The sequence below is a fragment of the Epinephelus fuscoguttatus genome, linkage group LG1 (assembly GCF_011397635.1).
Source record: "Epinephelus fuscoguttatus linkage group LG1, E.fuscoguttatus.final_Chr_v1".
NCBI classification, from domain to species: Eukaryota; Metazoa; Chordata; class Actinopteri; order Perciformes; family Serranidae; genus Epinephelus; species Epinephelus fuscoguttatus.
In genome coordinates, this window is record NC_064752.1 from 12,008,733 (window position 1) to 12,032,806 (window position 24,074).

The following is a 24,074-nucleotide window of genomic DNA, read 5'->3' on the forward strand; positions in this document are numbered from 1 at the left end:
AAAACTCCGAGTGACTGACAGGGCAATTCATCGAGCTGTCTGTTGCTAGATTGAGTTAACTCAGTACCGTTATTGAAAAAGTCAACCTGAATTAGAGAAGTCAAATGAGAATTTAGACACACTGACCAGCGTTATATATCTTTAGAGAGACGATCTCGGAGATGCTGCCCTCCTTCAGACTTCACTGAGCATCTCCCCTAAACTCCTCAGTCTCACATTTTAGTTTTGTAGCCTGTAGATTTCATCACTTTATTTCAAGGAGAGAAACACCACGGCAGGGGGATTTTATTGGTTTGCTGCAAACTATCAAAGCAGAAGACGTAGCGATGCAGAGTCATACTTTAAGGGGAAAAGTTAGCATTAAGTTTTAATGTTGTGTGTGATCCAAGAGAGGCAAAGACACACACACACACACACACACTCTTTCTCATTTTTTTGTAATCTAAAAACAAAGATGGCTTCCGGCGCATCCAATTAACACTTCAAAGGCAATACATTGGCATGGTCCTCCTGGAGACAAGCCACACAATCCTGACATGATAAACAGAGACATTATCTTCCATGAGATGTTAGCAGTGGTTGAAGGCAGAGGGAGAATGTGAATGAGGAGGCTGAGGCTGGTACATATTTGCTTGCTGCTTTGTGTCTCGCTGTCAGTGTTTTTATCTCGCATCACCACCTTTCATTTTATTAAAAGTATCCCTCTTACTATGCCGGCGAGCAGCTGTGGTCACTGTGAGGCGATGTATAGAAACTGTCATTATCATCTAGAGGAGGAGAGTCTTTAATAGGTTTTAGAAATGACAAGTAGGGATTTAAAATCTCCCGTAAACAAGCCGCTCGCACGGCACAGCTTGTTTCTTTTCTCAGCCAAGGTCTACTTTTATAAAGGAAGATCTGTGAAGACTTGACATGATTTAGTTTATTTACACAAAATTATATAAAATAAGCTGCTGGTGTCTGTTTGCTGCATAAATACACAGAATCAAAGACTCAGAGGGCATAGTGGGAATTCACAGTGAAATTAAACAACATGTACTTATTAAGTGTTTACAGAAGGACTGAAGAAGTTGTTTCTGGTTGTATTTGAGTCCTAAAACCATTTTTTTTATTAAGATAAATCATATTGTGTGGCACAGTGATGCAGTGGTTAGCATTATCGCCTCACAGTTTGCATGTTCCACCCATGTCAGCGTGGGTTTCCTCCAGGTACTCCAGCTTCCTCCCACAGTCCAAAGACATGCAGGTTAACTGGTGACTCTAAATTGTCCGTACGTGTCAATGTGAGTGTGAATGGTTGTCTGTCTCTATGTGTCAGCCCTGTGATAGTCTGGTGACCTGTCCAGGGTGTACCCTGCCTTTCACCCAGTGTCAGCTGGGATAGGCACAAAAAATTAACCAGTAGTGCGCTTACAGTAAAAAACCCAATGTTATCATCATACATTAGCAATAATATCAGCATTTAGTGTAAAGCAGTTACTAAGGGTGCTTTCACACCTGCCCTGTTTGGTTCGGTTCAGTCAAACTCAAGTTCGTTTGCCCCCTATGTGCGGTTCGTTTGGGCAGGTGTGAACACAGCAACTGCACTTGGGTGTGCACCAAAACAACCAGACTGAGACCTTCTTGAAGAGGTGGTCTCGGTCCGGTTACAAACAAACTCTGGTGTTTGTGGTGAGAACTTGTTCTGACCTGGATCCGAACCAACTGCAGTCACATGACACATTGTTTGGGTTAAACATGAGCATGTTACAGTCCTGGAGGATTATTAATGTGCACCTCCTCCTGTACTGCCTTAATATGCACATTCAGCACATCCAATGCATCAGAACATTGTTTTCTAGTTGGGGCCGCGCCTCGTTTTCAAACTGTATGGTTTGACTAAAATGAACAATGACAGCAATATAGTCCACGATGAGCAGCGCTAAAATCAACCTGCGTAGTTGTCCCTCCATTGTGACATTAGAAAGTGTCACATTTATCTTGCAAGTGTACTCTTCTTCTACGTTTGCTTTACTTCCTGGATTTTTCCCACATGGAAATTCTGACCAACCAAAAGCAGCTTTCTCGTGCATGGGATTTTATCTGGTCCGCATGTAAATGCTGCTGTGACAACACGGACCAACTCTAGGCAATTATACAACTTTGTAACAAAATGAGTCCCTGATTCAGACCAAAGCAAGACAACTCTAGGTCTGAAAGCAGCCTGAAATAGACTGTTCACATCAGAGTACATTCTTTTTTAAAACACGTACAGTTATTAGCATTTTTTCTCATCTGGTACCTTCTAATAAAACTGCAGCTTCCACATCCTGTTTAGAATAACACTAGTTGAAGGTTAATTCCAAGTTTTTATCACCAACAGGAAGCCAGATGAGACAAAATTACATTAAAAGCAAGACCATTAGCACGGAGCTATGGTTTCAGACTGAACACAGATAATTTTAGATGACACTAACTATCTCTGAGGCCAAGCCACTAAAGGGGCGTGGGGTATAGAGGCCAGCAATAATTATCCTACATATAATCAATGATAACCACATTTTATTGTGAATCAAAAAAAATAAAAAAAAATTGCTAAAAACAAACATTGTACTTATTGTTGCTTTAGTAAAATGTAGCCTGTTTAGGGATGGGAGAAGCAACATGTTCACTGCGTGTCGATATGAGTAAAGCAGATTTTGGGAGGGCCCATTCACTGGACCTTTTTCAGGGACCCAGCCATTTCTGTAGGCGGGCCTGGTCCCAAGCAGCCTGATGTTTTGGAAGTTTAATATAAAAAACATTGTATGACACTGAGGACTTGCTGCGTCTGAATTTGGATGATGGCAGATAATCTTGTTGCAGTAGGTTGGACTATCCATCAGTCCAGTTTTCGTTTGATGGTGCACTCACAGACTGTTGCTTGGGGGAGAAAAAGTTTTAGATTTTGGGTTAATTTCAGTTCTTTCCTTTTTATGTGCCAAGAAGAGTTCCTGCCAGAATCCATATACATATCTGGGTAAATAGGGTGAATCTACAGGGTCTCAATTAGTGAGGAAGGGACACTCCTCTCTGTTGTACCTTTGGAATCAATCAGTTCAGACTGACAGGAGGAGCGTACTTTTTAGATAGAAATCTAGTGCAGAGCAGCTCAGAGGACTCGGCTGGCATTATTCTATATGTTCAACAAACCCCATGAACAGATCAAAACCTTATTCTGTGTATCATACTCAACATCGAGCCTTTAAACACTTTAAACATATTCAGTTTTCAGCCCAGTCTTCATCAGAAGTAAATGTTGGCATTGTACATATATGCAAATCATGCATTCATTACATTTGTACGTTTCATACACATCATATCAACACTTCTGAAGTGGCAGTATATGAGCTGCCTTTGTCATTAGGAGGTGGAGGGGATGGTGGATGGCGTGTCACCTAGGTGAGACGCCTGCCAAGCTGCAGACCACTTCAAAACCACTGTTGGACACCAACAACCAACAAAGCCAGTTGCTTTTTTACAGAGACATGGCTGCATTTCCTGCTGGGATTGCGCAACCAAGAGTGGGTTTTATAAGCCAAAACATGAACTTTTCCAAACTGTAACCAAGTGGTTTCTGTGCCTTCACCTTATCAAAAGTAAGAAAGCATTATATTTCAATGTATCTGCTATATAATAATGTACAACATGAATGAACAATGCCAACATTCATTCTGGTGATTGGGATCATAGAAAGGCTGGGTAATTTTCAAAACATTTAGTCTCACTCTTTATCTTTTTTTGCATTTTGACCACTTTTTTTGTCTTAAATAAATAGACTCGTTTTGCACTGATCTCAGCCTGTGGTCATTTTTGTGGCATTCTGGCCCAATTACATTAGTGTGTGGGTGTCTCCTCTGTCGTCCTTTCTAGTTTGTTTATTGTACCGACACACCCAAGACAAACTTTTTTGTTGCCCCAAGTAGGCATAGTTTCACAGCAGCTCTAAAGCGGGATTCATTATATTTATTATACACATGTGGCCTACACCATTGAGAGCATTTAAACTTGTGTGGTGGTGTGTCTGTGTCACTCTGCAGTTACACCTCCAAAACACTAGTTGGCGGTGGAGTTTCTGTGAAGTGCTGTAAAGTTTAGTTGATTCAAAACACTCATTTAACACACATTAAACATGGCTTAATAGAGACAATTTCAAACACAAGTTCACAAATCAGCTTCACTATAACTCGCAGGATTCACAGCCAAAGCATTTTTTCTTTTGCTTGACACTTTTCCCTCAAATACAACATGCTAATTTTGTTAGCACAAGCCTATGACATTTTACAATGTGTAAATTAGCTTAGTGGCTTCCAGACATTTCTTCTACTCACATGACACCAGGGACAACAGCAACATTTCACAAAGGTAATGTTACAATTTTCAGCTCCATTACAGCTCACAAGGTTCACCGACAAAACAACTGTCTTATACACCTCATTTTCAAACACGGAAGTAAATAGTGATCAACTTCCGTTTTTTTGTGTGTGACTTCCGGTCAGCCGCTTTCCCTCATGCTTTACCGGAGCTAACGGTGCAAGCTATTTTTTTTTCAATTTTAAGTTGTTTATGTTAGTCAATCAGTTAGTTAGTTAGTTAGTCTGTGTATTTTGTATAGATAACTGTGCCCACGTTTCCGTTATAACAGAAATTTATTCCCTCTAAACGCGAATAAATTGCACGTCAATCATAAACTATGAACCTAAAAAGCACAATCTATCCCGAGTGAGACAAACTGCTTGATCCCCGTCTCCAGTGTACCAGCAGAGAACCTGCAGAACCGAATCAGCGAAAAAACACACCGGGCTAAGCCTCTCTACCTGAGCAGCTGAAGCTGCAGCTCGCACCCTCGACACACAGACGGTGCTTCTACATGCCAGCCAAACGTGCGCGCAACTGTGAGAAATAAATATGTGAGGTGTACGCTGCTTTTCTATCTTTTTTCCCCTTTTCTTTCTTTCTTTCTTTCTTTCTTTCTTCCTTTCTTTCTTTCTGTCAGTGACATACACTCCTAACACAGGACAGGTTGTTTTAATTGACTGAGTTGATCATTAAGCCATAGTGATGCGCGGATCGGCTCTGATAGCACCTGAATCAGCATGTACACATCAACCATCCAGCCGTTACAACATGATTGAGCGATCAAATCATTTTTGTGTTGCTATGTGTGGTATTTATTCAGTTTTGGGAAATCACGATGTCTAGAAAGCATCAGTGGCTGCAGCTGACAGGGACAGCTAACATTAACACTAGCAGCAAAGCTAACATCAGGATCGTCATCCGTTAAAAGCCTCCCGTTGTCAGATACGACATGAAACTACTCCAGTTAGCTCAATCTTGTTGTAACTAAGACATCCGCTGGAGAAAATATTTTTTTCACGGGCCAGTTTGTGAGTTTAGTGAGTTATTACAGACACGGCTAACGGCTAACAGCTAATGGTTAGCCCAGCTAATCTACAATAACTATGTTTTTAATTACACACAGAGAAAATAGTAATGTTTGTTCAGTCATTGTGTTTATAGACTTTACAAACATCAGATTAGTATAAACGGTGATATAGTGACGTGAAAAATGTGATATATACATATATATAGCTAAACTCAGCAAGGTAAACAACAAGGCGATTCCCATTTACACAGTGGTAGGAGTGCTGGACCGGAAGTGTCGCACAAAAAATGGAAGCTGGCTGCGTTCTGTTTTGCCTCCGTGTTTCCGTGAAAAATAAGGTGGATACTAAACACGTTTTCCAAACAAATACAACATGCTAACGTTATTAGCACAAGCCTATGGCATTTTACATTGTATGAATTAGCTTAGCGGTTAGCAGAAATTTCCTCTACTTATTTGAAGCCAGGGACAACAGCAACATTTAACAAAAGTAACGCTAGCAAATTCGGCTCCATTACAACTCAAAAGGTTCACTGACAAAACAATTGTCTTATACTAAACACGTTTTCCAAACAAATATAACATGCTAACGTTATTAGCACAAGCCTATGGCATTTTACATTGTATAAATTTGCTGAGCGGCTAGTGGACATTTTTTATTCTCATATGAAGCCAGTGACAATAGCAACCTTTAACAAAGGTAACGTAACAAAATTCTGTTTCATTACAACTAGCATGCACTGACTAAACAACTGTCCTATACTAAACACGTTTTCCAAACGAATATAACATGCTAACGTTATTAGCACAAGCCTATGGCATTTTATATTGTATAAATTAGCCTAGCAACCAACGTAGATTTCCTCTGCTCATATGAAGCCAGGATAAATCACACACAAGACTTAAAATGCTGTTTTTGTGGAGGTTTTACTGTCTTCACAATTTATTGTTTCTTATCTGTGAAATTAAAGTAAATAAAAGCTTTGTTTCCACTGAGGGAAATGGTTTCAGCTTATAAACATAGACAGGAGGTCTGCATCACTGCAACATGTAGTTACATTTCTGGGGAGGTGCAGGGCGTAGGTAACGACCTAGCTGTAGGGGGAACTGCCCATTGGTTCGACAGCCCATTGGTTCGACATCCCATTGTTCCGACCATATTAAACTCATTGTTCCTAAGTGCGTTCCGAAATCATCATGATGCCCTGTGGTTAAGGTCTGGTTAGGTTTAGGCACAAAAACCACTTGGTTAGGGTCAGGAAAAGATCATGGTGTGGGTTAAAATGAAAAAGAAAGTGACAAACACATAAGCCGTGAGCCTGCCGCCTCAAGCTGGTTGTGGCGCACCATACGCCCGCTGCGAGCCATTCAGCACCGCGGACAGTCGGACTAATGGGATGTCGAACCAATGGACTGTCGAACCAATGACATGGACCCAGCTGTAGGTACAGTGTCGATTCGACGCAGAGGTATAAATCCTGCTTAAGACAATCAATAGTTTCACACACTCCATGTTTCTAAGAGCAACTTATTGATGGTTTTGTTTGTTTGTTATCATGGAATTTATTGATTTTAAGTCAAATATAAAATATTACCAACCTGATCCTTAAAACCACTTCATCATATCTGAGCACAAGAGAGGATCCAGTGTCTAAAAAAGCAGTTTGGCCCTTATTTAAACACCAATTGTCACAAATGGTATTGTCACTTTTTTCAAAACGGGAATATGTCATACCAGGAAAATCGTCTTTTAAAAAGTAATAACTGTCACCATCATATCCCAAGTGGATTGAAATATAGTACATCACATGCAAGCCGGAGACAGCTGCATCATTTGAAGGTATAATGGCATGAGCTGTCTCCTCCAGACAAAGTATTGCAGTGAAGATCCTAACAGCTCTTTGCCTCTTTCACATGTTGATGATAAAACAGATGACACACCCTGAGGGGAATGGGGCCCTGTGAAACTCTTGCTAAATGTCAAAGGCGCTAATATTTTGACAAGCCTTTCCCTCAGCTGTGTTTGAAGGCATTAATTTATCATTACCTTTGTTCTTTTAAAGAGACGGAAGGAGCATCAGCAGACAGCCTTGTTGGGTTTTTTTTCTCCCCAACCACGTAAAGAAAAGAGAACAGAAAATGTGCGTCTGTTGATTCTAATTAGAGCATGCTTGAAATTCAAAGCATTCACAGGCCTCCTTTTTAGGCTCGATCCATCTTGGAGTGGAAGAATCTAAAAAAAGTAAAAGGGCTGTAATTCAGGTCAGAGGTTACCTACAATAGAAATTAGATTTGGCTCGTATCATAGACACACAGATTCTTACAGTATCGCAGCATTGTTTAACTCTCATTGAATGTGACAGTGTAAAACAGCTCTCCACATGAATCCCACCACTTATACCATATTCATTTCTATTATGCAGCCATATCTAGATAATTGCACCCAGGATCTGTCTTACTGTATATACACACACTCGCTTGCTCGGTTCTCTCAGGTGTGTTTGGTCAGGAAATGAAAAGGAGGTCTTTGCACTGCCCGTAAGTAATAAATCTTTCAGAGATTTAATATTGCCACATGAGACGGAGCGACAGTCTGACAATCGACCAATGTTGTATTGCACTTCATGAATATTCACGACCGGCTCTGTGCTCTCCATACAAATGGACTTGAAGCCGACACCGGGTGTTGGGTATCCAAAAAAGAAGTGCTACGCCTGTATGACATCATAAGAGTGGTCTTTTCTGCACTCGTGGGTTGTATTCATGAAGATAGTGCATCTTAATAATTAAAGTAAGTTCTCCGCTTTGGATTTAGATGAGCTAAGGTGTTTATTATTCAACATCATTAGACAAGTGGTGGGATTCTCATTTCATACAGCGTGCAGCAGCGAGAAGGGATCCAGGCTTCCTCACATCTCCCAGTCATTGCTTTGCCAGACCGTGATAATCAAAGAGCAGATGCTCAGTTTCAGGAAGGTGCCTGTGATCTGTGCATGTGTGTGTCTGCGTGTGCATTTTGGAGGATTGAATGCATATATATGTATGGTTATTTGTATGTAAATGTCCGTGTGTGAGGGTGTTTGTCTGTTTGCCCATGCCAATATAGATTTATGATGTGTGCCTAGTATGTTGTTTGCATCTGTGTTCACCTGCAGCTCGGCTCCACATTCATCAATCTGCCTTATCTCCCTGCTTTGGGTCACCTCGTCTGTCTGTGAGTGACATTACACAGTGGCGGATTTGCCACGATAGAGCGATCCAGCAGTCAGTCAGGCCTTTAAGATTCGCTTGCATGCCTCTCCAGCTTCTCTTTTTCAACGAAACCAGTCACCCAGCTAATGTGATAGGTTCCCTTCGACTGCTTAAGTCTGTTGTGCAGCTGGGCAGACCTGTTGATGTCTTGGCGTGGTATTAAAGCACACCTGATGCATGGTGCACAGTTGTTTTTCTGGAGGCTATGTTTATTCTCTGACCCGTCCTGAAGTGATAACAGTTCCATCTTTCAAACTGAAGACGCCGGGTCTTAGGTGACGGTCTCAAGGGAGCGTGGCTCATTTCCCCTGTGAGGCCGTCACCCTCAGAGAGAGGCTGCGTTATGTCCATCACACTGCATGCTGCCCTAATCAAAGGTGGTGACGTAGGATGCCAACTGTCACTGTTGGAGCAAATCCCAGAAATCAGCCATCATCTTCCCCAGCCATATGCCTCGCGAGCTCTATGTGACGCCATGACACCAGTATTTAAAAATACCCTTCCGTTAGTGTGTGGGCGGTGGGAAGATAGGGCTCCACGCTGCCATGCCAAAACTAGCCTGTGAAATGCCATCCGTCTTCAGCATGAGATGGAACACTTAGCCATGTGTAACTGCTCACATGATGGCTTTGCTTGGGTTGCCAGTATAAATACATGGATGTATTTCTTTTAATCTTTAAAAAAAAAAAAGGGCGATTGATTCCAAGATTTCTTCTTAGACTTTGCACCAGTATTTTTTTGGACGGCTAGGCACTGATATCCTGGACAAATAGACCCATTTATGCAGAATAACAAGTTCTCTAGTGGTGCTGAAATCTGTCCAAAATTTCAATATGTGCTTTTTCCATTTCCATTTTCATGTAATTTGACTCTATTTATAGAATTTTTTCCATTTATCAGACGAGATATTACCATAAGCCACCGTCTCAAGGTACGAATCTGTACAGAAATATTGTGAAAATAAAAGAAAATAGACACATCACAAAACAAAACATATAAGCACAGACCACCTGTAGATGTAAAAGCCATTGAGGGTGCATTAGATTTTTTCCAGCTTGATGTTCTGCATCACATCCTTGATCCACTGGCTGTGTGACAGAGGGGTTACATCCTCTCATTTAAACAGAACTGAGCGTGTAGCTAATAGGGAGAAAAAGCAGTGACCTTCTGTAAAAGAGCAGAGAGATTAGAATCATGTGGAACTGAGAAGATACCAAAAATAGCAATTGTAAGAGAAGGCATAATATTACAGCCATATGTCTTGGAAATTGTGTAGAAGAAGGATAACCAGAGAGGGGCAAGGACGGTCAAAACATAAGGTAGATGGATGCAACAGTCTGTATGCACCTTTCACATGATAGGGCTTTGGTGCAATTTGAAAGCTTTTAGTTTTATAAAAGGATCAAAAAGTCATATTGTGATTATTTTTTGACAGATAATGCAGTTGCAATACTGTGATTTTAATACAAAAATAAAATGACAATATGATTTTTGTTGGGGTCTGTACCAAACCAGCACGTTCCCTTGAGTCTGTGATTTGTGGGCCGGAGCATCTGTAGCGCCACAATGCTTCATTTATAATGATATGTTATGACACATTTCAGCTTTATCAGAAAATTGCAGCCCCTGTGATCTGGATATTGCACTCAGGGGCGTCGTAGTGGAGGGAAAAGGGGGACTGATTACCCCTGGGCTTTTTAAAGGGCCCCTCTCCTATTGGGACCCTTAAAAAGTTTAGAGTATTCCAGAATAAAAAGTTTGGTTTGGTTTGCACTTTTTATTTCCAAGTAATCAGTGCCATAACTCATTTAAAACTGACTAAAAAATCAGTTTAAAGACTGAACTTTGTATATATAGAAAAAAAGGTAGAAGCTCTGAGGCCCCACACACCCCTGAAAGGTGTGAAGTGGTATAGTCCGCCACTCCACTACCCTGTTGTACTCCACCCCCATTTTGTAGCAAAAACGCCTAAAATGACATACCCAAATTAAAATGACTGTAGCTTCTGAACTGCTCTGACTACATGCATCTTGCCAGAAAGAAAACTCTCTGAAGTTTCTTGTGAAAGTGTCAGAAACACTCTAGGTGATACAGAGACAGAGTAATGGGCCTCTGAAGTCAGTAAAAAATTGAAGATTTTGCCTAAAAATAAAAATAAAAAAGTTTTTCAGGATGAATAACTGTCTGTGGCTTCATCTGAGCAGGTAAATGACACTGTGGGGCTGTAGGCACACTATCAATGAACACTCATTTCAAATTTGAAGAAGATTGCTCAAAGTATGACCATTCTACAGTGTTTTTTCCATGAAAAGATCAAGAAACACCAAACAACATAAAATATCACCAAATAAAGCCATATGAAACATGAAAGTTATGATCCTACTTTCTAGGCGGTATATCTCAGCCAAAAATAGTGGTAGGAGTGAGACTCTTACCATTTATAAAAGAGCTAAGTCCCCGCTAACGGCTCCACATAAGGTCGCGAGTAATCCTTTCACTTTTCTCGTCGATAAACGGCATGACATGACTTGTCACCACTAATCGTGATTTTGGACTTTGTGTGTTTAGGCTGCTCTGGTGCAAAATACATAATAAATAAAAGAAAAATGATGTTATTTTTGAAAAGTCGAGAGTTTCCTGAATCCAGCAATACCAAACATCACATGGTTTGATGATGTGGTGTGCCTGGGAGATACCATTTAACAGAGGAGGGGGGGAGCGAGGACTGAATTTGCCATATTGTGATTTCAATGATATCTCAGTTAATCGTACAGCCCTACCATGGAGCAGTTTTGGAGATGCTACTTTGAAAGCTTTGCAAGCTACCAATTACTTCACACTGGCAGAAACTGAACTACAGCAAAGCCACCCTGGGGAGAAATGTCGTTTGGTGAACATTAGCCCCTTTCCCACTGCAAAGACAAAATAACACCGACACCCGCTGGCTCTTGTATTTGATCGCAAATGTTACAATTGGTATTCACGCCCGGTTCAAGTGGCTCTGCAGTCGTCACAGGTCCTGCTCCGATTGACAGTGATGGAAATATGTCACCCAGATGGACATGTGAATTTGGCCGACGCAATGCAGTGACAGACCGCCACAAAATACCATCCATCTCCATCCAAGCAGCACTTGAACATCAATCAAAATATAGTCGACATCACTTTTTGGAAGATAGATATTCAAATAAAGATAAGAGACATGAAATAGTAGTAACTATCTTAACATTTTCACGAGCCTCCATGCTGCTTTCTACTGTTTACTAACCTGTTTTCCAGCCTGTTTGTAATGTTGAAAATGGCACAATAAACAACTGCATAGATTGTACACATGCTGTTGTTTATTTATCTATAAGTGTTGTTTATTTATCTATATTAATGGTTGTAAATAAGTTTGGGATAGTTGTCGACTATTTCCTTTTTAAATGACATATGAATACTGAGAAGGGGGTAGGATTATAGAAGTATACATTTCTTCCTACTCCTTTTTGAGCATGTCTGTTGATGAATGAATGAATGAATGAATGAATGAACTTTATTAATATGGCACCTTTCATGCACAAAATGCCTTGCAATTTAGACGGCAAGGACAAACAGCAAAGAATTAAAACCATGCAATTATACAACACTCATTCAAGGAGAAACAAAGAAGAAAAAATCAATTTGGTTGATGTTTTGTTTGTTTTATTTTTATTTTTTATGTTTATTATGTTTATTCGTCGTTCATCCCTGGTCTACTGGCAATGATAAAGGAGTCTGTTGCCTAATTTTAGCAGGTTTTCCCATGTTTACATTGTAAAAAAAAAGATCAAATTGACAATGTAGATATTATGTGAAATTGTAACAAAATATAATACATCACATGCCAGCAATAAAAAATGCCACTTTGTTGAGTATATTGCAGTAAGTGCCCATTTGTTCACATGTCACATATAAACCAAAGATTAAAATGCCCCGCTATTCATGGGAAAGTGCAGCCATGTCAGCTTTGGATTTGTATACAATGTCCATCAGTCCGACACCTGCCTTCCAGACACTCGAGCCCATACGGTGGTATCGCTAATTGTGGTCAAAGGGGGGTCAGTTAAGTCGAGAAGTAATGGTAAAATAAAAAATCATTCCTTTTCTTTTAGGGCCCAAAACTGTTTGTCGTTTCAGTGGTTAACAAAAAACTACCTGAATCATGATGCCAATATGACTGTAGTTGAGCTACCAGCGATTACATGTAGCTCACACTCGCCAACGCTGCCCCAGACGTGATATACACAGGCAATGCCACATGCTCAATCCTGGTCACAGATATGACAGTGGAGCTCCTAATCCATTAGTCTGGTGCAGACTTGTAGTCAATGGCTGCCTTAGAAAAGGCCGTGCTTCATTAGCCACAGTGGACACTTTGCTGCCAGATTAATAGCTAAATACTGAGGTCATTTATCTGTTTATTTATTTATCCTTTAGTTTAACTCATTAATGAAAACAAGCAACCAGTGTGATTTATATTGAGAGTTCAGATCAAATTAATTGAAGAACTCCTGGGGTGGACTCGTACAGGCATTATTGATAGGTTGCCCTTAGCTTGAGTCTCATTGCATGTGCTGCTCACTTCGTTTGTCTAACATATGGAACCGCACAGCGTGTGGAGCAGTTATCTTTAGCGGGATTGTTAATCATCTCAAATCGTGCAGAACCCGCTTATATGGGCCTAATGCAGTAAACTGTGCAGTTTAGCCGTAATGAAATGACTTACCTTTTTATAACATTATGCAAATCACTCATTTTTATCTCGACGCTACATACACAGGACAATCGCCGGCCCCTCACAATCTCGCAATATTAGAATCTGCCTGCTCCCCCTCCTGCTCGCGCCCCATTGTTTTAGATGGTCCAAATGAAAGCCATCTGGGGGCTGCTGTCCACACCAAGACAAGGGAATTAGCTCTCTGAGTGTCCCTTATCTCACTTCCTCCACACTCCACCCGGTGCACTCCCATTCTCCTCTAGTAATGAGTATCTACCCAATTTAGTTCCTTTTCCCTCCAAGGGGGAATAAATCCAGCACAGTCCTTTGGATGAAAGAACCTGCAGGTCCCTTGCCTCTCGCCCCGTGACCTTAATTGACAGGAAATTGTATTTGTCTCTCTCCTACTGTGACAAAACAGGTGTCCAGCAGGATTTGCTCTTCATGCTCAGTACGATGACCTTTGTCTCTCTTTCTTTTTTTTCTCTCTCTTTTCAGCTGCTCCTAAGGGTCCTAAACTCTTCATGTCCCCCACCAGAGCAAAGGTAGGGGATACGGTGCGCATCACTGTGCAAGGATTCCAGGTAGGATCGCCCGGGGTAAGTGCATGCGGTTGAGGGAGATGAAGGGGGAGAGTCAACTTGAGCATATGTGCAATTAAACCTGTTTAGTTTAAAGGTTTAAAATGAGGGAATTGTTGGCTACTTTTTGCAAACAGTATCACCAGCAAAGTGAAAGTGATGCCAACCCCTGATTCACTCTGCTTGGAATTTCAGCTCACTATATTTGTATTTTTTCAACACTGTGTTCATGATTTTTGTAGTTTCCTCTTTTCCCTGTTGGAGGTTTTTTGGGGGGGAGTTTTTCCTTATCCGCTGTGAGGATCCAAGGACAAAGGGATGTCGTATGCTGTAAAGCCCTCTGAGGCAAATTGTGATTTGTGATATTCGGCTTTATAAACAAAAATGAATTGAATTAAAATCAAATCAGATCAAGTTATTTATATAGCACATGTCAAAACAACCACAGTTAAGTTGTGTTGTGACCTGAATTGATTTGAATTGAACTGAATTGAATTGAATTGAATTAAATCAAATTAAATTAAATTAATAAATTAAATTAAATCAAATCAAATCAAACTGGATGCACGCTACACGAATCTTGCACCTGGTCACTACCATTTTATAAAATCCCTTGCCCTTTACTTTGCAGATAAATACACCACCGCACAATTCAAGTGGGCATGAATGAATGGATCACTGAATGAACCCACTGTGCTCGAGCCAAAGGGCCCAAAGTGTTAAGGGCCCCCCGGCCTTCATCTGCAAAATGTCACTCAAATTTACACGTACTGACCAGAAAGAGACCCAGAGATATAAAAAGACCACAAAGACACACACAAAAAAATCACAAAGAGACACAAAAATACACAAAATGGTCTCAAAGAGATTGTGCCGGCCCGTGGCATAGGGAGTACAGGGAAAGCTAAGGGTGCCATCATCCACAGGGGGGCGCCACAAATGGGGGAAGGAAAAAAAATCAAAACGTTTATCTTTTACTATTTTTACTAATATTGTTACTGCCATTATTTTTGAATTATTACATACGGCCACAACAACATAACTACAAAGCAGAGCCTACTTACTAATAGAGAGGCCTTTTGTTCTGGGTTCCTGGCCCCTCTTCCCCTCTCCTCAGCTTGTAACACTTTACCTGTTGTCTGAGGATGATAGGTGAGCTATCCAATGTCACGTAAACACCGAAACACACTGTATTATTGTCATGTCAAAATGACAAAAGCTTTCTGGCGCTCACTCAACTACCACTGCACAGCTGAGAGGAGTGAGCCTCCCCCATTTTGTATGAAACAAAATGGGGGAGGCTCACCTTTAGCACCAAATGTGCTGGGGCTGCCACTGCAAAGAGACACAAACCTTCAACCCACACAAAACAACCACAAGGAGGCACAAAGTGGCCACAAAAGACACAGTCACATAAAGAGGCCTAACTACTACAAAGAGATGCAAAACCAGCACAAAGTATGTGTCTTGCTCCTGTGTAGGAGAGGTGATGGCGCCCATTGTCTCATAATGTGCCAATGCTCGTGGGGCATAAGTGATGATTGAGAGGACTTAGTTTTGTGTGCATCTATGCATTGTTTTTAGTAAAATCTGACATATTATACCTTTGAGTATACAGGCTGTGAAATTTGGATTTGTGCTGATTTACTGTAGTAAAGCCTTAGGCAATGGAATTCCGAACTAAAATGAATAAACTAAAAGAGATTGATCTGTTTGTAAATGACTTGAGTCGATCCGTGTCTGTCAGTCTGAGCTAACAGGCAGCCATGCTACGCTGGTGGGTGTAATTTTTGCTGCTCTCAGACTTCCTGCTCCATAATCCCAAAGAAAGAGCTAGAGGTTCAGGCAGAGAGATTGTTTTGTGTCACTGTCATCCCCTGCCAAAAAAGACCATGTCCCCAGTGTGAATGGCCTGTGGATTGTTCTGATCTCTTTGACAGGAATGACACATTGAAGCCAGGCAGCTGGAGTCAGTCAGGTGAAGAGGACCTGCTAATGGCCCACAGCACAAAACACCTTTGTTACATCTCAGTCACTGCTTGAGGACTCTAGATGAATCATAAGTCAGATGTGTATTTAATTTTATTTCACTCTTCTGGGACTTTTCCATGTTAAAATGAATGCTCTGTATTGCTTTTGGTTTAGCGCGCTCAGCTATTGACTGAACAGATTTGTACATGTGTTTGTGTCTGCCCAATGACCTCGGGATTCTTTTAAAGTTTTTCTTTGAACAGTGTTAAGATTGGTTATTATAAACAGGCTTGACTGTGGAATGCAGCCAGCAGGGCCCTTCGGCAGCATAGACATCAGCGCATGCAGGCTGATCAGAAAGCAAATTTCCCTTATCCTTCACTGGAACTAGGCTTTAGGGTTTCACAAGTAGATAAGATTGTGTGTCAAGACTGATAATTTTGCCTCCCACCTCTCTGATAAAATAAGATGCCAGTTTCCCCTCTGGTTTATTGTTTTAGGAATTTATTATGGATGATCATCCTACAACGGGTTTTTTACTTTGTCTTCTTCTTTCATATTGCTTTATGTATGAGATTAAGGAGGACATCGGTGGTTTCAGCGGCACAGTGCACAGACCTTTTGTATTCGGACTCTATGCTCTCGGGGTTATTATGTGACAGGAAGGTTTCACTTAAACTGTTTTAAGTGTTTTTTCTCTTAATGTGACCTTTTCCCCAAGAGCCTGCCTCAATCTACTGACTCATTTAACCTCTGTCGTGATTTAAACACAGAGCAAGGAGAACTGTTTTATTAACATTTATTTTGAAAGGTTAGACAATTCACAACTACTTCAGGAGTCCGCTTCATACTGTCAAGGGCACTTTTGTACCAAGCATGATTAGAGCAGTTTATCTTAACTCTGAAGTGTTTGGTTTGTTTGGGGAAGTCAGAAAGACATCATATGAACTTGAGTGCATGCCAACCAAAAGCACCAACAATGCTTGCTTCAATAAAGAATTTCAAAATGTGCACTTTTTGAGTCGATGGAGAGGGATGTTGACATCTGATAGTGGAGGGACACTTGTATTGAAAGACCACAAAGAAAGGGCAAACTACACTCCGCGAATGTTGGGCTGTTTTGCCGGCAAGCTGCGAGCATTGAGACACACAGAGCCGGATTGGTGAGTTGATCCGAGGTGCCCAATTTTCCACCTCGTAGGGCAGTCATATTGGCGGAACCCTTTTAGTTTAAAAAGACCGAGGCGGCCTTCCGCAACAGGAGGGGCTGTTGAAGACTTGTGGGAGGAGCTGTTGATGACGCCGCACATGCGAGCCACTGGCGGTGGATAAACAGGAAACAGCTGATAGCAGGAATTAGCGAGCAGCTAGTAGCAAGAGGGAAACACAACCCTGACAGACACTGTAAAGATGAGCAACTGGGGAGACAAGGAGTTGCGCGTCCTCCTTGCCCTCGCAGACAAAGAGGCCATTAACCGTCAGATGACGGGAACAGTGAAGAACGGGCCGACTTACGAAAGAGTTGCCGAAGGACTGACCAGCTGCAGCTTCCCTCCCACCTCACTGTTTACGTCACACACTGAGCTACACGTTTTGTTACTTGCTCACGCCCCCCATTGCCCCGAAAAAGGTGCATTCTGTATAAACAAAAGTAGGCAGGCAGCATTTTGCTGCACTCCTCGATTTTGTTTTTATACTGCCAATGCTGAAAAAAGACTGATTGGGCTTTCCTGCAAATTTGCACAAAGTGTCTAGATAAAGTTACACAGGCTTGTTTTGTTGACTTTGTTTTGATCTATCCCACTTCTGTTAATGTGTTAAAAAGCTCTATGTGAGTTCATGCACCTCTGCAATCAAGCTGTACTTGAGCAGACTGAACCAAAAGGAGCTCAGAAGTAAACTTTTCCTATATACTTAGTTATTGCACTTGGAGGACCTTGATTCTACACCTGTTGTATTCACTGTGTTTGTCATAGACGGTGAGGTCATATTGTTGATTTCTCAAAACAGCACTTAGGTCAGACCTTCAATCTATTGAATTACTCATTTCTTTAAGAACAGATGTGTCCTTCTGTTTTGCCGACAAGTACTTCTTATGTCCTGATAAGGTATTATTTCCTTTAACATAAAGCTACAGTGCAGGAAGCTCTTTTGCTGCACTGAAAGCCTGCGCTGCTGAAATGTTTTTCAGAGCTTTTTATTTCAGAGGTGAATCAAATGAATGGCAAAGAAGATATATTGTGCTTCTATACTTATACACTTGTGTACCTATCCAACAGTGGACCATTTTTGTGCTCTATGGTCATGCTCTAAATTATGCTAAAATCATATCTAACACCCTCTGGGAAGTTTTTCTATAATTTTATTCAAAAGGGGACCTGCAGGTGTGTGAGTGTTACAAGTTTACACTCAGTACTGCCCCTTCAGGCCAGAGCAGGTATTTTATATGCATTAAACATAAGTACACAAACTGGCTTTACTATAACTCACATCATTCCTAGACAAACACTTTATCTTTTTCTATTTATCTTTGGACGCGTTTCAGCACTTGGCTTTCCTCAGCGCTGAGGAAAGCCAAGTGCTGAAACACGTCCGTTTGTGATACTGCTGTGCGTTATTAAAAGACTGATATATATATGATATTTGTGAGTGCTGACATTTGGATTTATTTAGTTTGTGAATTTTGGGTTGGCACCCTGTGATTTTTCAAATGGTGAGTCGATCACGTCAATTCTTTTGGCTTTATTGTTTTCACAATTTATTGTTTCTTATCTGTGAAATAAAGTAAATGAAAGCTTTGTTTCCACTGAGGGAAATGGTTTCAGCTTACAAAAATAAACAGGAGGTCTGTATGGCCGTGACCCATGGTTAAATTTCTGGGGAGGTGCACACCAGGCTATGGCGTAGGCTGTACATCGATGCAGAGCCTACCATGGGTACAGCATCAATTTGATGCAGAAATATAGATCCAGCTTTACTAAGGCATATTGTATTTTTGTTTTGGCTTTTTTTTTTTTTTTTTTTTTTTTTATAATGTTTCTCCATAGTCTGAATGGTTTGCATCCCTAGGCAAGCTGTCAGAGCACAGTTGGGCTATTGAACAGGCAGACTGAAGCTGAACTCTTTTTTAACCTGAATTTTTTGATATATTTTTGTATAAATAAAGTAGTGTACTTCAGGGGCTGTTCTGAGTTTCAAGCTTCACACTGTATTAGAATAAAGCGGCCAGAGGGCAGGAGAATAAAAGTACTCTAAATTCTAAAAGAAAAAATAAAAACAATGAGGATAAAGTTGCAAATAAAATGGTCAGCCCAGCAGTAAGATCACGTCTTCTTTCAAAATACATTTAACATCAGACCTTTACGAGACCTTCAGAATTTCTTTAGTCCCAAAAACTCTGCTGACCAATTTTTACACGCACAAGACTTCAGTTTTAAAATGTACTTGTGTCTTTAAGCTGCTTATGGAAATGCATTCTGTTTGTTGATGCACATTACAGAAAAAATGTCCACACTTTTACTGTACATGAAAATAATGACAGCCAAATAAATGATTCTACAGAAGGAAAACTTAATTTGTAATATCACCATCACATCTCTATCATATTGTAACAAGCTCACAGTTGTCTCACGAGCACGTCACATTTTTAACCAGCCTAGTTTGAAGTATAAATTAATAATCTTTTGATACTTGTCTTTGTTGACATAGTTCATATATCAGATAGACATTAAGCACCTTTTAATGTGGCTCGGCATCTGCTGTGTGATTGAGGTATTTGTGTGGTTGAACAACTGAGAACTGCCACAAGTGCCAGTTTGGACATTTATAATGCTTGTAGTTGTATTTGGTCTTGCGTGTTTGTATAACGTTAAATTTGAAACTTTAAATGTTTGAAAAGGTGCTTATTTGCTTTGTTTTGAAAAGAATTTGCTGGCAGATGTAATCATAATAAATAAGTGAAGGACAGAAACATGGTAAATACAGTTTATTCTTGTTCCACTTATTCAAAGGAAAGTTTGTATGGGAGGTGTAATGTTGACAGAAAAGAAGAAGGATCGTCCTCAGTAGCAGGCCCACACAGATATTTTTAAAATATAAAATGATCTTAATGCTGCAGATTTTCATTCTGAATTACTGTTAAAAGCCGTTGTGAGCATTTGGGTCTATTTATTTAAGAAAGGAAAATTCTGGATAATTTATCCGTCATGGTTTTTGTCATGAGTGAGTTTAAAATGGTCAAACAACCATAACTAACTCTAGTCCAAGCATGATTCAAAACACAGAGACCAGGGAAAGGTTGTTCTCCCAACTCAAAGAATTATGTTATTTAGGGCAAATACAAATTAGATGTAATCCACAGGATAAGGGTAGTTCTGTTTTCAGTTCACTTTCCAGGTCACAATAATGACAAAATGTGAATACCCACAGTGGAAAAAATCATGGAATTTCACAATCACATTTTCTGGACCTGGAAAAGTCCTGGAATTGGTCAGAATCATTGAAAGTCATGGAAAAGTCATTGAATTTTGTTGTGTATTATGAAATGGTTACAATAATCTTCTGTGAATAACCCTCTGAATAATGTAACATAATGGCAAATTACATTTTTTAAGCTGTCGACTTAACGTAGCTTTAGCATGCCTCAGTGTGTGATAATGTTTTTTGTCATTTTCTTTCTGGGTTCGTCTCTCCCTGTGTGCCAGCTAGCTGAAATTATGTTTAATTAGAGTTTCAATCTGATATGTTTGAAAACGCCGGTCAAGTGGGGCAAGAATGAAAAATTATTTGATATGGGTCCTTGAAAATTCATGGAAATTTTGTCCATGAAAATGTGTGGGTACCCTGTAACATGTGATATGATTTTAGAGTATAATTTTAAAATATTCTTCTTATGATTAAAACCCAGAATGTGACAAAATATATTTAATTTCTGATACTGAAGGTCATGATAAGTGTGCGATATTTTGCATGCAGCCAAGTAACTAATGATTTATAGGTAAAACATGAATTTTAAGATAAAGTGGCTGTGATCATTTAAAAATATTTTTTGGCAAAGGGGGGTGTTTAACATTTCAAACAATATAGTTGAATTATGTATTTTTAAAAGACTTCGAAGTCTTTGTACCCAGACTGCATTCTTTTCCCCTGCACTTTATTGGCCTCTTTAGAAGCTTCTATTTTAGATTTATTTATTAATCTATTTATTAACTGAATTATTTTACTGCACTGTGAACTTTTAATTTTGCCGGTTTTAGACGTGAAACAGTCTTTGTTGGTTGTTTATATGTTTCACCATAAAAATGACAGTAAAAGGAATCTGAAAATCTGAAAAATCTGAAATCTGAAAAATGTCATGTCCCTTTTCAGTCTGTGTGAACCACAAACTGTTCCATTAACGGCTGTGGAGATCCCCTCTTTAATGGTAGACATCGGCCAGAAATGCAAGACATTTTTAAAGCAGTTCTGCACTTACTTTATGAAAAAATACCTAAAATATCTTGTATATTTTGCTTTTTTTAGTTTAAGGTCCACACTTTGCAGTATCAAATAATAGTCCACTGTTAGTAATGTAGGTGTGTATGTGTGTGTGTGTATGTATGTGTATGCAAATGCATGCATGTGTGCGTGTGCTTGTGAGTCAGGGAGGGATTGTGGTGTGAGAATAAAGCACGACGCAAAGCCTTATACCTCAGGAGTGAAATGTACAAGAGATTCACTCTCTTACTGTGTCCTTTTATTATCTATGAACACGTCAACCCAGTGATATGAATGAGATACTGCTATATGGAGGGTTATATTTTTAAATTGGAAATGGTGGGGAGGGGGATGTTCTCTGGAGGGCTCAAAGATGTGAGGAGAAAAAACTGTTGTAAAGTGAAGTGTTGATTATTAATGCATGTTGTTAACTTGCCATTGCATTAGAGGGAAAATTGGAGCTTGTATTATTCATGTATCCTTTGCTCTTAATCTCTTGGCTGAAACTCACAGCCGTTCTCTGCACCACCCTCTCACCCCCTCCCTTCTCCTCTCCTTTCTTCTACCTCTTTTTTCCCTCTCCTTTTCCTTTTCTCCTCTCCATCCCATGCGGGCGCTGGGTGTTGATAGAATGAGGTGTTCCCCGAGCCCCTCTTCACCTGGACGCGAGTGGGGGGCCGCCTGCTGGATGGCAGTACTGAGCGAGAGGGGAAGGAGCTGATTCTGGAGAGAGTGCCAGCCGAGCTCAACGGCTCAATGTATCGCTGCACGGCCCAGAATCCTCTGGGCTCCACGGATACGCACACTCGCCTCATAGTCTTTGGTATGTACGCTCAATTCACCAACACACCCTGGCCCCATTCTGGAGTGGCTACTACACTCACAGCTAAACTGAAATCACATTTAAGTTCAATTAATTATTTAGAAGACGATGAATATGAAACATTTTTTGGGGCCCACAAGAATTATCTGGAACACTTATACAATTACACAGTTAAATGTCACGGAAAATTACATAATTCTACAAAATTCATTTCATGTATCTACAGTATCTTTGAAAAATACTTAAGAGATTTATGTGACCGCTTTTAGGTATGAATCATTAATGCAGCTAAGTGTGTGATTAATAAGAGATTGTATTCCTAATTGGCTCAACAACACATTCTTTTTAAGGCTGCACTTGGTGGAGGGTAACTATTCTCTAGCGAGGGATTTAGTCACTACTCCATGAATGGCGTGTCTTGTGCTGCTTTCACTTAAACGCCAACAGCCAACAGTGGCATCAAAGGGCCATGTTGATATCAAAGGACCTTTGTTGTTGACAGTGTTAGAGAAGCACTCTGTTCAATGGCCAAACCAAGGTAACGTGTTCATTGGAACCTGGAAGTACTTCATTTACTGGTGTTGATGTGGGAGCTGGATTGCTTACAGGCTCTATTATATCTGTGTGCCTTGCTCCTCTGGATCTGTTTACTTTGGACACTCTTGGAAGAACTGGGATCTGCCACTCTGAGCCTCATCAGAAAACTCTATCAGTGTAGACAGTTTCAAAACAAATAAGTTTTACGACAGCTAAATGGGTATTGGCTACTTTAGCCTCTTTCAGATGTACAAAATGTGACGTCAGTTTGACATGTTGGTCTCATGTTGTAATAAGCACCAGAATCATGTTTCTGTAGAAGTCACAGTGTCAGTCACTCATGACTTCAGTCTGATTTGAGCGACTTCACATTAGCAGAGAGGCTGCAGCACACACAGTGTTAAATATACAGACAGCAGTTGTGTGAATTAGAACTCAGGGGCCTCATTACAGAAAAATATCCTAACTGCTTGTACTATCTTATCTTGAGTTTGGAAAATAAGAAAAAAAAATCCTGTCTCTAAACTTTTGATGACTACGTCCTATCCTATCTCACATCTCATACATTAGCTTCAGTTATACCATATTCTGGGTCGGTAATGGTTGTTCCAAGTATGAGGTAAACCCTCAGGTGTTACCAAGGAAACCGAGTTATGGCTTGTGAAAAACTTCAGATTTTTTACTGGCAAAGGTATAAAAATATATATGAATATTCTTACCTTTGATTTCTATGGTAAGTGACAATGGTATACACGGGATAATGCTCTTCAAGCTGTCCATTATCAGTGTTTACCAGCTTTCACAGAGGCAGCCGTCCTCGTTCATGCCTCCATATGCCATTAAAAACTTATAACAAACACCTTGTCAGACATTATCCTTTACATACTATCTTCACTATAACTATAAATTTGATTCATTAATTGCTGCGTGTCTTGTCATGCCTGTATCTATGTTGACAATGTAAACAGACTGCCCGTATCTCCGTATTAGAATATACGGGTAAACTACTCGAGATGAACAAGCTGTAATATCATATGCTCTCCCTTTTCATTGGCTACCTAGCTTGCTATCTTGGATAAAAAAGTTATTTTATTTAATTAATCAATTTTTTTTAATTATTTATCAAAATTCAAAAAGTCATTGTACAGTTTGAGTAGCCATTTAATCACTTTATTTTGGAATTCATGCAACAGTCATTTTGCATTTAAGATAGGGTCCGTTCCCTACATTGGGAGATCCCTATCTTGAGATGGTTCTGTAATAGCTAAAAAAAAATAAATATTCTAAGTGCTG

At 40.1% G+C, this 24,074-nt stretch overlaps 1 protein-coding gene across 3 annotated transcripts in view; it reads left to right on the plus strand.

Moving 5' to 3' along the window:
• Window positions 1–24,074, plus strand: part of igsf21a (immunoglobin superfamily, member 21a) — a 358,404-nt gene that overhangs the window by 322,252 nt on the left and 12,078 nt on the right. For 2 of the 3 annotated variants that reach the window (XM_049590866.1, XM_049590875.1), the window contains 2 exons: window positions 13,893–13,993; window positions 22,052–22,244. In XM_049590866.1, coding sequence (XP_049446823.1) covers window positions 13,893–13,993; window positions 22,052–22,244 — 294 coding nt within the window. The remainder of the gene's footprint in view (window positions 1–13,892; window positions 13,994–22,051; window positions 22,245–24,074) is intronic. The other variant, XM_049590881.1, reaches the window with a different exon arrangement.